General features: G+C 39.8%; 1 protein-coding gene across 3 annotated transcripts in view; it reads left to right on the top strand.

Annotated features, from left to right (window-relative positions):
* Window positions 1-17,424, top strand: part of fat3a (FAT atypical cadherin 3a) — a 208,623-nt gene that overhangs the window by 95,789 nt on the left and 95,410 nt on the right. For all 3 annotated transcript variants that reach the window (XM_073493718.1, XM_073493717.1, XM_073493710.1), the window contains 3 exons: window positions 124-334; window positions 441-3,169; window positions 3,289-4,660. In XM_073493718.1, the coding sequence (XP_073349819.1) occupies window positions 124-334; window positions 441-3,169; window positions 3,289-4,660 (4,312 nt within the window). The remainder of the gene's footprint in view (window positions 1-123; window positions 335-440; window positions 3,170-3,288; window positions 4,661-17,424) is intronic.

Here is a 17,424-nt window from a genome sequence, read left to right as displayed (position 1 = left end):
GTCTAATGTCCAATATGTTAGCTGGGCCACATGTGCTCTTTTTTTGATGTTCATAGTGGCCCTGAATTATGACTTGTTTCTTGTCATTTTTGTTTGTTTGTTTGTGGGTTTTTTTGTTCATAGGTAAAAGACCAAGAGTTCCCATACAGAAAAAACCTGGCTCGTGTGTTAATAGAAGTGGAAGATATAAATGATCATGTACCTATATTTACCAGTGCTCTGTATGAAGGCTTTGTCTATGAGTCTGCAGCAGTTGGGTCAGCTGTGGTCCAGGTTACTGCCCTGGATAAAGACAAAGGCGAGAATGCAGAGATACACTACTCAATTGAAGCAGGTAGGCACCTCTGACGTCTATTGCAATGTTATGATAAAAGGTTTGATACCCAGTAAATAAATGGCCTTAAAATAACTGCTACATTCATTATTGGTTTTTTCAACAGGAAACAATGGAAATGCATTTCATGTGGAACCAGTTTTGGGACTCATCACTGTTGCACATGACCTGGACCTGTCCAGCATAGGCCATTATGTTCTCACTGTCAGAGCTACTGATAATGGCTCCCCTCCACTGTCCACCACTACTATAGTGCGGATTGCTGTCACCCTCTCAGACAACGCTGGCCCAAAGTTCCCTCAGCCTGAGTACCAAGCTGAGATTGTAGAGAATGCAGCAGTGGGGACCTCTGTCACCACAGTCAGTGCGCTCAGCCAGTCAACCCTCACATATGACATCAAGCAGGGCAACACCAATCGGGTTTTTCAGATAAATCAGTACAGTGGAGTTATTACTACTCAAAAGCCTCTAGACTATGAGACTACAGCATCTTTCACCCTTATAGTCCAGGCTATCAACATGGCTGGCATGGCCTCCAATGCTACTCTCTTAATCCAGGTAGTGGATGAGAATGATAACCCACCAGTTTTCCAGCAGCTTCACTATCGTGGCAGCATCAGTGAGGCAGCACCAGTCAATAGTGTGGTCTTAAACCCAGATGACTCTCCTCTTGTAATCAAGGCCACTGATGCTGACTGCAACCAAAATGCTCTGTTGGTCTACCAAATTGTTGAGGACACTGCAAAAATGTTCTTCACAGTAGACTCTGGAACTGGCTCCATCAGAACGATTGCAAATCTAGACCATGAGACATTTGCCACCTTCTACTTCCATGTCCATGTGAGGGACAATGGCAGGCCGCAATTGACAGCAGACAGTCCAACCGAAGTCACAATACAAGTGATTGACACAAATGATTCACCACCATACTTCACCCAGAATACCTATGAAACAATCCTGCTACTCCCCACATATGTGGGAGTAGAAGCATTGCAGGTTTCAGCCACAGATCCTGACAAAGATGTCTCTACAGAGCTTACCTACTCTCTGACTGATGGAGCACTGGAGCATTTTGCCATTAAACCTTCCAGTGGAGTCATCATAGTCAAACATGTTAACTTCTCCAAAGAACATTTTCGCTTCAGTGTCAAAGTTTCAGATGGGAAATTCTCTAGCACAGCTTTGGTGACCATTCTTGTCCGAGAAGCTCTGGATTCTGGTCTCATATTCACACATAGCCTTTACTCTTCATCTATTGAAGAGAATGTGTCAAATATCACCAAAGTGGCTGTGGTCAATGCTGTGGGAAACCATCTAAATGAACCATTGAAGTACACTTTGTTGAATGCTGGTACATGCTTCACAATCCGTCCAACTTCTGGCGTGATCCAAACCACGGGTATACCCTTTGATCGTGAAGAGCAAGAGTTCTATGAACTGGTTGTCGAGGCTAGAAGGGAGCATGACCGTCTGCACGTGGCCAGAGTTATGGTTAGAGTCCAAGTTGAGGACGTAAATGATAATGTCCCTGTGTTTGTTGGACTTCCTTATTATGCAGCTGTGCAAGTAGAAGCTGAACCAGGCTCACCCATTTTCAGGGTAATGGCAGTAGACGTCGACAAAGGGATTAATGGAGAGGTGTCTTACTATCTCAAGGATGACCATGGTCACTTTGAAATCAATCAACAGACAGGTAGTGTTATACTCAAGAGAGCTTTTGAGTCTGACCTGTCCAATGTGGAATACCAGATGGTGATTTATGCCAGAGATGGTGGTTATCCACCTCTCTCATCTACTATAGAGTTCCCCATCACTGTAGTTAACAAAGCCATGCCTGTCTTTGACAAATCATTTTATTCTGTCTTTGTAAATGAAGATGTGGCTGTGCACACCCCTATCCTTGGCATTAATGCCACTAGTCCTGAAGGTCAAAACATTATCTACACCATTGTTGATGGAGATCCATATCTTCAGTTTGACATTGGTTTTGATACCGGAGTCATAAGTGTCATCCACTCTTTGGACTATGAAACAGCATCGTCTTACCACCTGACTGTTAGAGCCACGGACTATCTGACTGGTGCACGTGCTGAGGTTGATGTAGATGTGGTTGTCCAGGATGTAAATGATAACCCTCCTATCTTCCAGAAAATGTCATACAGAGTAGTTTTGTCCGAAACAGCCATGATTGGAACTCCAGCACTTCAAGTTATTGCCACTGACAAAGACTCAGAGAAGAACAATGTTGTTCGCTACCAGATCTTCTCAGATGTGCATAACAGCACAGACTACTTTCACATTGATAGTAGCAGCGGATTAATCCTCACAGCACGTATGTTAGACCCTGAACTCGTCCAGAGGTATGACTTTATTGTCAGGGCCACCGATAATGGCTTCCCACCATTGAGTAGTGAAGTATCAGTCATAGTTGTGGTGAACGACATGAACGACAATCCTCCAGTTTTCAACCAGCTGCTTTATGAGGCATACGTGAATGAATTAGCACCTAGGGGTCACTTTGTAACCTGTGTCCAGGCCTCAGATGCTGACAGCTCTGATTTTGACAAGTTGGAGTACAGCATTTTATCAGGAAATGAAAGAATGAACTTTGTGATGGACATAAAGACAGGAATCATCACATTGTCCAGCCACCGAAAGCAAAGAATGGACCCTGTCTACAGCCTCAATGTTTCAGTGTCTGATGGGGTGTTCACCAGCACTGCACAGGTTCATGTTAAGGTTTTGCGGGCCAACCTGTATGGTCCAGTGTTTGGGCAGAATGTGTATGAAGCAGAGTTAAGAGAGAATTCTCCTGTTGGAACCAAAGTTATACAGGTATGTGCTGTTTATATTATTTTTTTTCCCTTTTGTTAATGTTGCAGAAGTTGCATTGATAAAATAATATGATAAATATAAAGTACTGATATCTGTACTAAAACATTTTTTAATTGCAGGTTAAGGCAACAGATGCAGACCCTGGAGTGTTTGGTCACATCATTTATTCCTTTGTTAATGATATCGGCATGGACAAATTTAACATTGATGCAAGTGGTCAAATCACCACTGGAGAAAAGCTTGATCGTGAGGACCCAGGATATAGAGACATTGTTTTGACAGTCGCAGCCAAGGACTCAGGTGGATTTGTCTCTTACTGTACAGTACAAGTTACTCTGTTGGATGATAATGATAATGTGCCACGCTTCTGCGCAACAGAGTACCGAGCTTCAGTCAAATCAGATGTAGCTAAAGGTTTTTTGGTGACACAGATTCAGGCTTATGATCCTGATGATGGCACTAACGCCAAAGTGACATATTCCATTTACAGTGAGGCACATGTTCCTGTGATAGATATTCTGGAGATAGACCCAGACAATGGTTGGATGGTGACTAAAGGCAGCTTCAGCCACTTGAGGAACTCTGTATTATCGTTTTTTGTGAAGGCTGTGGATGGAGGCGATCCAGTCAGGCACTCTTTAGTATCTGTCTACATCCATGTTCTTTCTCCAGATGCCTTTATTCCTTCCTTTGGCCAACATCAGTACTTATTTAGCATACCAGAAGACACCCCCATAGGTTCAGCCATAGGGACAGTGCATATAAACCCTCCTCCTGGATATGTCTCAGTCTCTGCTATCTTTGCCCTGGTTAATGGAGAGACCGAAGAAAACAACAGAGATAGCATGTTTGTGGTGGAAAAAGATACAGGTTTAATCAAGCTTGATAAGCCCTTGGACCATGAGATGATCAAAAGATACCACTTCAAAATCACTGCCACTGTACAACAGGCTAAGCTGGATTCTGTGACTTCTGTTGATGTTGAAGTCAAAGTGTTTGATCTAAATGACAACAAACCTGTCTTTGCGGCCAACTCCTATGAGGCCACAGTTATGGAGGGAATGTCAGTTGGAACCAGAATTGTTCAAGTCCAAGCCCTAGATACAGACTCGGGGGCCAATGGTCAGGTTACATACAGTCTTGGGGTATTAATACAGTCAGAAGGGGATTCAGAGACACTGGTTGGCACCTTTAGCATTGACAGCAACACAGGCTGGATATCCACATGCAAGGATGTGGACCATGAGACCAATCCATCCTACACATTCACAGTGGTGGCTTCAGACCTTGGGGAGACCCTGTCTCTTTCCAGTACGACCACTGTGACCGTAGCTGTGTCAGACATCAATGACAACCCACCAGGGTTTTTGGAGCAACACTACTTTGGTTCAGTTCAGGAGAGTGACCCACCAGGTGAGGTGGTGGCTGTTCTGAACACCAGGGATGATGACAGCTCTGCTGTTAACCGACAAGTCAGCTACCACATCACAGGTGAGTACCACTGTAGATGTCTATCATTGAATTGTAACTATCACTGTACAATTCTAATCGTTAAATGAAGATGTTTTTTTTTTTCATCCAGCGTCAGCGTTTTTAAAATTCTTGCTTTCCACAATATCTGCATGGCCGACATGTTCTCACTCCCAAATCATCAGAGGCAGCTTGTTCAGTGACTTTAAGCTTTAAACTATGATGCTAACCCCTGTAGCACTAGTTTTGCACGTAACGGGCACTGCAGTCAATTCAGCAATAATATGTTAAAATGCAATGTTTGGTTAGACTTTCAAAATAAAGACTAAAGAAAGTAATTTGTAATATGCAACCTTGTGTTGGGTTCAAGCAAACATTTCACATAATATGACATATGTTGAGTTTTGGACTGTATTAATGTTGTAAAGTGGTCACAGTTTGATTAGGTTAATGTACCACAACCACATGGTTAGGTTTGGGTGAAAACAACACTCTAAATGAGTGCTTCGAGGGGCAAGGGCACAAGAGGACCAGATAAGTAAAAGTACTGTAAAATGTTCTTTATAAAACCATCTATGTTAATTTAAATACATAAAATGATTAAAACGACCAGTAGCTCAAGAGGGACTAAGGATTGTTGCATTTAAAATGCGAAGGGTATCCATGGTTCGCTGTTAGCTTGGCCTGTTAATAAAATTGAGCAAAGTAAAAATGGCAGTTTGAATAAATAATCCAATTTATTTAAGAAATTACATTTCATTATCATTATCACGAGAGTATAAAAGAAAATGTATAAATATCTATATTTTTCGATAAAGATTTATATTTTAATTTCTCCTAAGTGCTTAAAATAAAGATAAGTGCCAAAATATATAAATTTCACTGCAAAACATGTGGGTTCATATTATAAATTATAATAAGTGCTATAAATGTGAATGAATAATTCTTACATCATTCAAATTATGATTCAAATGAAAAGACACTCCATGGGATAGTAAATTCAAATATTTACAAGTACAATAAGCTTCTTGGTTAGGGTGAGGATCAGGGCTTAGGGTTTGGGAATAGGTTTAGGGGTTGGAAGAGATCATACTTCCTCTTAAAAAGGTGCATTTTGTAAGATCTGGACATAATCTAAGTTTAAAACATTCAAAAAAATTAACTAACCCTATCAACACAGTGTGAAGAAGTAACAGATCTGGTGTTATGTCCAAGATGCCTATGTACTGTGTTGCAGAGATATCCACTGCTAAGCAACATGGTACAGGCAGTCTCTTCTTGTAATACCTTCTCTTATAAGTCCTCCTGGCCAGGGGGTGATAGTGAATCACTGTAGCATCTAGTGTGCTGCAGGAGAATATGAAGAAACACAAAGATGCAGAGGCTCCAGAAAAACAACTTTATCACTGCAAACAACACCTCCTGGAGAGACACCATGTCTGACATACATACATGCACACAATTTTTAACAACTTGCAATAATGAATTTGCATAGAAGCAAATTAAGTGATAATAAATAATAATGAAAGCAGGTGGCTGGAAATTACAAATGGCACCTTTAAAATAACCACATTCAGTCTCTTATCGTAAGTTACATAAGTGATGAACGTATGTGATGTCACTCAGGTAACTCGCGCCACTGCAGTTTACCCATGGAAAATCAATGGGTTTTCAGTATCATATCCTTTTCCAGATGTACAGGAGATTAACAGTTTTCATGACATGACAAAAAAAGTCACAAAGATCAAAGAGATATCGGTCAGTTAAGGGAAACGAAAACAAAAAAGGGAAAGCAAGATGCATTTTCAAAGTTGCATTAAAGGCATAATATGTAACATTTCCACTTTAAAATGTCTAAAAAACACTAGACCTGTGATATATTTTGTTAAGTTGTGTACTTGCATTGTTCCAAATGTTTGCAACAATGTTCAAACCCAGAGAAATCTGTACTATTACTCAAGAAAATCATGCATTTCATTTGACTGTCATAGGCATCATATCCCTTTCAGCAACTGTAGTTGCTATAACTTCTGGGGGAAATACAGGAACCACTAGAGAGTGAGGAAGGAAGTTGGCGAACAAGCTATCTAGCCACTCTATTGTTTACTATTGTGTGTAAAAAAATTTGCAGAGTAAATTTTACTCAAATTGAATAACATTTTAAAAGATAACATTTGGTCCCAGTCTAAATAGAGTAAAATGTACTCTTGTGGCAGAGTTAATCTTTCAGAGTAATTTCTACTCCAGTGTATATGTTTTACTCTACATGATAATTTACTCTGCGTAGCATAACTAAGACTAATTTATTCAACACAGTTGTATCTCACTCAATACAGAATGTGTTTTACTCCTTATATGAATTAAATTACACGTGACAGAGTTTTATTTAATTCTATAGAATTGTAATCGAAGTAGAGTTGTATTTCACTCCATATAGAATTAATTTCACTTAACAGAGTTCTATTTCATTCAATACATGCAAGTAATAAAGTCAATATAGAGTTGTGTTTCCCTCCATATAGAGGTATTTCTTAGAAAATAAGGTTGTATTTCACTCAACCACAATACACTGACAGGTTATTGTTAAGCTCAAGGTCAAAAAATCAGAAATCAGTATTCAGTATTCAACAAAGTGTTATACTTTATCAAAAGGTGAGGACCCAAAAGCAGAAACACACAGGAGGCAAGCAGGATTAAGAAATGAAAACAAGCTTTTAATGAAAAGCCAAAAATCCACAAACCATATAATCTGAAACCAGGTGGAGTAGAATACCAGAAAATATTAAGTAGCAAACAAAATCTAAAACAAAGTACCAACTAAGAAGAGCAAAATACAACTCAGGAAAAACACGAGGAATAAAGCAGAAACATAATTCCAGGAACAAAAAACAGAAAACATACCAGGGGTTGACACAAGAAGACACTCAAAGACACTGGAACAGGCTCAGGGGGATAACACAGGTGGATGAAGTAGAGGGAACACAGGGTGGTAACACAGGAATGAATTGACAAGGACATCAGGGAGCACACAGAGCTGATTGACAAACAATACACAGGTGAACACAGAAGGAGGGCAGGAAATCACACAGTGGGAGGAACTGAAAAGCAACACATGACACATGAGGGCACAATTTCAAAATAAAACAAGAAATAACAGAATCACAACCAGGATCATGACACAAAGCACCTAAAGAGAAATGTGTAATACATCACTTACGTTCAATTTTTTCCACCATATTATGTTATGAAAATAAAAATTTGGCCTGTGTTCCAACTGTACATGTAAATGAAAAATAAAAATTTGCAATAGAACACATTTGGTGTTTTAAAGATCTTACTGTGCACACTTTTCAGAGCACAAAAAACAGAAAGGAACAATAAACAAACTTGAATCATCACGACTGTATGACATCCGTATATCAAATGGTTTGTAACAGAAAAGTTCTTTGACATCAACGACATGAGGTCCATCTGTTGTACACAAAACTTGAAATGCATTAAAATGCTCCTCAAGACACACTGTTTGTAGTGTGAAAGTAACTAACAGTACAACAACATGGTGGATTTTGTGAAAAACTGACCTCTCACATTGAACTATAATTATGAATGTTACGACCCGGCTCGTTTTGGAGAGCAGTAACATATTTGGGGAAAAGAAATGAGGAGGAATGCGACACTGGGACAGGTTCTGGTTAAAGTCAGGTGTTTAATTAACTAAGGAGAGTGCTCTTGCACCAGGAAATATAACAGAAAGAGAACAATAAACAACCAAACCTGATTGATACACATTTCCATGGTGTTTGGCCCCTTCTTTTGGGGTCAAATGTTTGCCAACTGTAAGCTATTTGACTTTGGTGGTTCTTCCAATATTTTAGTTATATTTTTGAAGCTTTTCAATTGTTTTTTAAAGAAATTATGCTTTGCTTCATAGCGCATGCACCAACAATGCAAAAGTGGTTCAATTTTAAGAATAGATTTAGGACAATGCACCATAAAATGATGCTTCAGTTGCAGCTTCTTGTTTGGAAACAAATGCTTAAATAACCTGTGATGTTCAGCGATCAAATGTTTCAAGAAAAATAGTAATACCCTTTAATAACACTGGAGAAAATACAATGTTTACTACTTGAAGCAACAACAGTATCAAATACCAGTGTTGATCATTTTGACAAACTAAATCTGAAAAGATAAGTGGTAGATTGTGAAGTAAACACCAGGATTGGATGGCATTTAGCCCCAAGTCATTTGAATCCTCTCCCAACTTCAGTACAGGAGGTTTGTTGTTTTGCTCCATGTAGCCATAGGTAAAGCTCTTACTTCTCCCATCTATGTTACGGTGGGGGTTTTTCTTAGGACCCAAATGCAGATATCGAGACAGGAAGTCAGTGAACAAAGGATTTTATTTCACAAACTGTGATGTCCGGAGGGTAATGGGGAGGAGAGGACCAGGCAGTCAGGCAAGCAGGGTTGGCTGGAGCCGGCATGGAGGAACACAGGAGAGCAAACTGGAAGCAGTACAGAATGGCGCTGGAGATTTCTGCAGCCAAAGAACAAGGTCATTAGCGCAAAGGTGAAAACACAAAATACTTTGAGTGTCTAGGAAACACTACGTCGCAGCACTACAGTCACCGTGTGGGATGTAATAATCTAGCGCCGAAGTGGTGGAGAGACCAGGTAGAGCAGCTGCTGCTGCTGCCATGCCCACAGACACACACACACACACACACAGGAGAAGGAGCAGGTGAGGGAGAAAAGGAGGGAGGAAAAGCAGGTAGGGGGAATCGAACACAGAAAAACAACAGGGCTGCAACAGTAGCACCGTGACAATCTACTTCCTTTGATGTTGTGTACTTGTCTATCAAGTGCAGTATTAACGGTTTCATTTCATATTGTGCCACTCCCTCCAAGATATCATGCATAATATTGACTGAGAATTTTTCACAGGTATTAAAGTACAGCAAGGAATTCAGAATGCATGAATGTTTAACACCCATCACGTAGGGAAGACTAGGATTTGCCTCCATTTTTGGTGTTCTGCGTGAAGTGCTTGAGTTCGCATAACTATCTTCGGTGAATCCTCATTAAATTCTGTCTGAAAGTCCTCTTTCCCAGCAAGACAATAGCGGCAGCAATTTCTGGCACTGAATGATTTGACAAAACCAAACAAGCAATGAAGACCAAGGTTGTCACCTGTAATTTGGACAGTAGTTCCATACACTGGCTGATCATACGGGGGACCCTTATTCCATCCCTCTCTAGTGCTATTTATCCTGTACAATATATCTGCACAAGTAGATAAAGTATTTTAGAAAAGCTGTATGTTTCAGTGTCATGGGTATGAAATAAACACACCAAATGAATGTTATGCAGACTAGAGTTGTACATTCCACAAGGTGAAATAGATTGCTCCTAATTTATGTATTCCACGTTTTGATTCTAGAGGATTTGCAGTTTCAAAATCATCATAGAAAAGCTGAATCTGAATTGCCTGCTTCTGCTTGGAAAACAGAGGATGACTCTTGTAATGATCTCCATGGAGGTCATTACAAGACTGATGCAAGTCCAAAGGAGATTTTCTTTTGAACTAGAATCAGCCTGCATTATCTCCTTTATATAAGGGTGTTTGTAAATATACTGTAACGTTTTCAGAATTGGGATGTAAACAAACATATCGGTAACAACAACCTGATCATAGGCTGCTGTAGTTTGATTGTGCAGGGTATCAAATCTTCTACCAAGAACATATTCAACTGGGTCTACTCTTCCCCACCTCTCTGTAAAATACTGCTGTCTTTTACTTTTGGAATTTAACACACCAAAGGATTTTCCATTTTTCAAAACACAATTTTACACTCATGTCCCTTATGATGGGGTCTTCTAAAGATAGACACTTGTTCACAGATTAATTTGCTTGATTATGGATATCATCAACTACCTCTTCCATTGGAATAACCAAAGAGTTGATGGTTGTTTCACCTACACCTGCCATTTTAGGCTCAGCTACAGTAGCAGCACAGCTGAACACACAAGACTCTTGCTGAGAAGGACTGAATGGGAAGGGGCACTTCTAGATGGCAGTTCATCATAATGACTTGCTGCTAAGTGTTCAGCTGTAGCGGGACCCTCACCTGGATCAAACTTGTGAATAGCCAGCCTGACTGCATTTAAGACAAAGTGTTTTTTCTGAGCAAAGTCCACGGACCAACTTCAAGGGCTTTGTCAGGGAATTGGCATTTGCCTGATGGCTTTTGCAAATAAAACACAAGATCTCAGGATCAACTCAATGAATCATCCCGGCCTTCTAAAACACCATCTTAATATCAACTCAGTGTAGCATCCAAGCCCTCAACTCTGCAACCCTCAGGTTCACTTTAGTGGTTTCAACATCTATTTCATAGATGGTGGGCTTTAAGAAGTTGTACACATTTACCAGATCGTGGTTGTAGGAGGTACTGAAGACATAATGAGCTTTAAAGAGCTCATTAAAACAGGCACAAGAGTCTGGTGACTTACAAGGTATAGCCTGTTTGTCAATCACAATGAAGTACTTGTGAATCAGACTCCTCTTGGTCCCCATTGCAGGCAGATAGGGTTGAAGGCTTTCAGTGATGCTGTCCAGATGCCGCTGGATGCTGGTCCCCATCTGTGACACAAAAACGTCATTAGTTTGCTATTAAAAATGAATCACGGTCTCAAGCAGTTTGAGGAAATGTTTTTAAACAACAGATAAACATGACCTTAACATTATGTAACTACAATCTTAACAAGGATTAATAGGATTAGGAATGAGGACATAACAGTGATCATCCCTCAAATTTAATTGAAATGTAACCTTACCTCGATGAACTTCACAAGCTGGCTTGTCTAGCTCAGAGGTTTCCTGGTCTCTTGTGGCCATGAGGTGAGGGTGGCAAAAGGTGGACAAGGATCAAAATGGATGACATGTCACTGTCCCATCCTAAAAAACAAGTACAAATTTGTCAACAATATCATTATTGATGACAGACATTCATTCCATGTATAATACTTAGTATATCAGTATAAATATTTTATTCCAAATATTTTATTCCAATTCCAATATTCCAATTAGCAAACCATTTTCCACATCAGCTGTGGATTCACAAAGGGCATCACTTCCTTGTTCTCATACCTGGCTAATCTCAAGAGCAACTTTGGCTATGTAAGTACATTCAATAATTTTCTCTTATATTTTAGATTTTTTGTTTGTTTTTTTTGCTCAGAGTGTAAATATGGATTAAATTGTAAATTGTTTTACTGTTGGGCTATGTGTTTATTTTCTGTTTGCGCACCATCTCTGCCATGGCTCTCATCTCTGGTTTTAAATCCCAGCATTTTTGAACCAGGTCTTGAAGCTCGCCTGTCTGTGTGAGGCCACGGCTTTGTTCAAGGACTTTCTGCCTGTCAGTAGTACAGTAGGCCACAGGTCTTTTTCATCTCCTACTTGACAGCTGCTTCATCAGCTGTATGCTTCATCAGTGCAATGGCCTTGCAACACAGGCTCTCTGTAGTTAGCCAGTTTTCCTCTCTGGAGAGGTCTCTATAGCTTTTGGACCATCTGTAACAGTGGTGGAACCAATGACTGGGTTTGTCTATTCTATATCAGAATCAGAATCAGAAATACTTTATTATCCCCTAGGGGAAATTGTTTGTGTTACAGCTGCTCCCATTCAAAATTCAGAATATGCAGAAATAATAATAATAATAGTAATAATAATAATAATATCAATATGAACAAAAACAAAACAAAAATACAAGAAATGTACATATATACAGAGCAATAATGCCACACTCAGAGTGAGAAATTAAACAGTTTGATAGCCACAGGCAGGAATGATTTCCTGTGGCTCTCTGTGGTGCATCTTGGTGGGATCAGTCTAGTGCTGAATGTACTCCTGTGGCTGAACACCACGTCATGGAGTGGATGGGAGGCATTGTCCAAGATGACATGTAACTTGGACAGCATCCTCCTCTCTGACACCACCGTCAGAGAGTCCAGCTCCACTCCCACAACGTCACTGGCCTTGCGGCTCAGTCTGTTCAGTCCTTTTGCGTCCGCTACCCTCAGCCAGCTGCCCCAGCACACAACAGCATAGAGTATAGCACTGGCCACCACAGACTCATAAAACATCCTGAGCATAGTCCGGCAGATGTTGAATGACCTCAATCGTCTCAGAAAATAGAGACGATTCTGTCCCTTCCTGTAGAGGGCATTTGTGTTCTTAACCCAGCATACAAGCATTGTGTCCTAGGATTTACAAAACAGCGCTCAGAAACTGCAAGTATCCCATACGTTGATTTTATTCATTTCAGACACAGAATAAATACAGAGGAGTAAAAACAAAAAAGATACCAAACCAGTAAAAGAACTAAAATAAAAATAAAAAACTCAAAGGAAAAAGATGCTTTTCTGATGCTTCCTTTTGAACAAACTTCAGTGTTCATGCCGGATACCCACTCCCATCTTCTGCATTGTAGTGGTGCTCCTAAAGGTAAGAGTGCTATTCAGTTTAAACGAGCAGATTAAAATATCTTTTCATTTGTATCCTTAAAACTGCATTTGTGCCCACAGATGAAGAATTTGCACAATCACAGTCAACAGGTCTGGCTCTTACAGTGCTGATCTCTACTGGGATTTAAAACCAGAGATGAGAGCCATGGCAGAGATGGTGCGCAAACAGAAAATAAACACATAGCTCAACAGTAAAACAATTTACAATTTAATCCATATTTACACTCTGAGCAAAAAAACAAACAAAAAATCTAAAATATAAGAGAAAAGTATTGAATGTACTTACACTGCAGGTCACTATCACTGCACTGGTCAGCTCCTTCAGCGACAGGTTGATACATCCCAAGTGTGTGACGGAGAGGTATCGCAGGTCCTTCCTTCCTGCTGCTGTCAGACTGTACAACCAGCACTGCTCCCAGTAGACCTCACATGTGCACTGTGCAATACTAAACTCTACACATATCCACACACTTTCTGGTTTGCACTAATTGGACAATTTTTTAATACCCATATTTATTATTTAATGTTTGTAAATAAAAATACAAAACTGCTTATACTTACACTGTTCATATTATAAATACTATGTCATATTGTAAATACCAAGTTCATATTGTAAATACTATGTATATACGAGTTAATTCTATTTCTTATCTCTATTATATTGTTTATTTTTTACTTTTTATTATTGTTTAAGTGTGATACTGTCCTTTGGCTGCTGTGACTAAGGAATTTCCCCATTTGCGGGACAAATAAAGGATTTCTGATTCTGATTCTGATTCTGATTCATAGCCAAAGTTGCTCTTGAGATTAGCCAGGTATGAGAACAAGGAAGTGATGCCCTTTGTGTAGTCCTCTTTGACACGCGTTGAAGACACACAGACACACTTAGCTGTATGAGATCCAAAAAAGTATCAATGTGTAAATGACACCTTCAGCAAAAAAGGAGTGTTGTACTGGACCAAGTAAAGCCAAAAAGATTTATGATGTCATCAGAGTCCGCCTCATTGTCTCCACTGGAGCTTGCAAAGGAGCTGCTTGCTGGGGAGCTCAGCCAGTCTATCAATCATATTAACATTTAGTTGGTGTGATTAACACTGTAAACATTACACAATTAAAGTGAAAAATCCATCACTACTCTGGACTTTTTCTTAATGACAAGTGGAATGCACAAACTTCACATTACATTTGACTAGATAAGCTACTGTTTCAAAGGGTGTGGGACAGGAGCACAAAAACATTTGAAATCATCAAAATGAGAATCAACAATTTAACAGATATATCTACTTGTCTCAGATACTCAGAACATGTTGGAATAGCCTGGACTATAAGGATGAATATAATGCTCTAAGCAACTCAACATCAGGATTCGACCCTTGGGACCCATTGTGTATAACGGTACAATTGTAGCAGTGTAAAAATTTAAGAAATCACGTTTTTAAAACCGTTTCTAATCAGCAAAGACGATGACCAATGAGAACGGCTAAGGTTTATACAGATGAGCATAATTATAGACGATTCCAAAAACAAACAAATCTGATCTGTGATTTGGGGAAGCATATTTCTGATTACTCAATGGAAATATCAGTAGTAGACTGTTACTGAAATTACAATTGATAGCTGCAGCCCTAATTCTGATTAGTCAATACAGGCAACATCATTATACCGAAAAACACTATTGGCGAAAGAAGGTGAAAGAAACTAATTACATCCACCCAAATTAATAGAACAGTTTTTTTGTAGATACTTCCAACTTTTAGGTGCATTTTTTTTCCCAAGTCTGTAATTGCACTTGTACTTGAGTATGCATTTTATCATGTAATCTGCTTACTTTTAAAATCATTATTGAGTACTGGGTACAGTGATGGAATGTAACTACGTACATTCACTTAACTAAAGGACCTGAGGGTTAGTTGCCCCTCATAAAAAATGTACTTTTGATGATCTCTTTACTTCACTCGTACCGTCTGCATCTTTGATGACAAGAAAAACGTCCATTATAATTACAATATAAAAAATACAGCAATTTAGTAATTTTAACACCAACATGTTAAAATAAAAAGTTAAATAACTAAACATGTACACATAGACTGTTATTGCCATCACTTCTCATGATACTTTTGTAGCTGACCAAGAAACCCCATGTGGGTGACCTAGCTGTGCTATTTCATTTGAGCTTGCAACGGGACTAGGAGGGGTGGGTAGCTTGAATTATGCTAATTTTATGCACTGGCAGCATATAACAGCTAGATTAAAAACTGCACCTCTACTGGACTCTATTCAGAGTAAATCTCATGTGTTCAACAATCACACAGCAGGTAAAAACTGCGTCCCTACCGACTCTATTCAGAGTAAAACACACGTGTTCACTGACCAAAATAACTGGTTAAACTGCGTCCCTGCCAAATCTGTCCAGAGTAAAACTCATGTGTCTGCCCGTCGAAACAGCAGGGAAAAAGCGTGTCCCCCTACAGACTTTATCCTAGAGTAAAACAGAGTTTTGCTTGTTCCCCTGACAGACCGCTCTTCTAGGCTACGCGAGAGACCCGTAATGGCGGCAGAAATGAAATTTAAGAAGCCACAGTGGGTGTGGTCAGGGGCGCCGATTTATGTTTCTGCTGGTGGGTGCTCACAGTGCTTGCATGACTCGTTGCTATTTTGACACGCGCGCACTTTCATCTCACAGTAAAACACACATTAGATCAATTAACAGCAGCGGCCGCAATGAACACACATGTATGCTCTTTCCTACACGTGCGCACACACACACACACATGCACACGCTCTCTTTCACAAACACACTGTCTACACACTGGTGATGCATACAAGGAGTTAATGTCAATACAACCTAACGCAAAAGGCTCCGATGAAGCAAAAGGAGAAACAAAATCCACAATCCAACACCACAGCCTGGATTGAATAGCATACCGTAACCGAATAGGCCTGTGAAGGAACTGTCCGTTGTGCTGAAAGTCAGTATAGGTAAACAATAACAGCCTACCAACTCATCAGCAACTAGGCTACTCCACTCATTCATTAATCACAACCTGATATTAATTATACTGTCAATGATCACAACTGGCTTTTAATGAGACAAATATAGTTGTAGGTAAATCAAAAGTTTTACTAACAACACACACCAGGAAAGAAATAATCATAACCGCCAAAACTATAGCAAAAAGGTTCAAATAAAAGCAAATCATGGACCAAATCCACAATTCAAAACCATTCCAACACATCCTTTAAAACATAGTACCACAGTAGGCTATATCATAACAAATATTTAATTTGTTGTTTTGTCACTCACCATTCTTGTTCATTCTTGATGAGGAATGTGTTGCCCCTGGTAGCGGTGCGTTTTATAAACTGGTCCGCGATTGTTTCCAGGTTCCTACTCCTTGACAATGTCTTGTGATAGTTCATTTTTACCGGCAGAAATTGATGCGGCAACATTTACACCCGCATTAGTAGCAGCAACAGTGCTAACTGCAGCTCTATGCAGGTTTGACTTTTCGTGAGTTTGAAATCTCTCCAGTGCTTTGGCCCAGCTGGAAAAACCATCCCATACAAAAGCTCTAAAAGACTCTTGGTCATGTGTTGTGGATGGGAGAGGGGCGCCCATGTTTTTGGCTGCAGTGCAAGCCTCACAAAATACCTTGTTTTTTGCAGCATCGTAGACTATCCATGCATATTTGCCTTTCCAGCTAGCTTGAAAAGTCCGACCTTTTTTCTGCCTAACATCTGTACTGCTACTGTCCTCAGTCGTTGACACGGTAGAGTCCTCACTGGAAGACGGTGTCGGGTCGGTGGATATTTTTGGTATTTTTACCACAAATTTGTCCATTTTGTTGGCTAAATCAACCACTATGTTTTATCAGCAAGTTGCCGTCCAGCCTGTTTATCTGACATCACAATGCAATGCGTTGATAGGTAGCGGGGGAGTGGTCATTAGCAAATCAGTGACAAGTGTAGGCTGGCACACGTGGGTGCTCGGCAATCTCCGTGGGTGCTTCGGGTCGGAGCACCCACAGAATCGGCGCCCATGGGTGTGGTTATGCTTTATTACTCCAATATTACTCCAAAATTATTAAAAATGACTATTTAAGAGGAAAATAATAGTAACTCTGGAAAAAATATTCTCTACCTGTGTATCACTCAGTTTTATATAGATCTTCATTTAGATTTTCACTGGCAATGGTAGTTGTTTACCAACAATGACAGCAACTCCCATGATTCAGTGCTACTTGACGACTTTTTC

The sequence above is a fragment of the Pagrus major genome, chromosome 2 (genome assembly GCF_040436345.1).
Source record: "Pagrus major chromosome 2, Pma_NU_1.0".
NCBI lineage: Eukaryota > Metazoa > Chordata > Actinopteri > Spariformes > Sparidae > Pagrus > Pagrus major.
The sequence above is the reverse complement of the archived record's forward strand: the minus strand, read 5'-3'. Positions and strand labels throughout refer to the sequence as shown.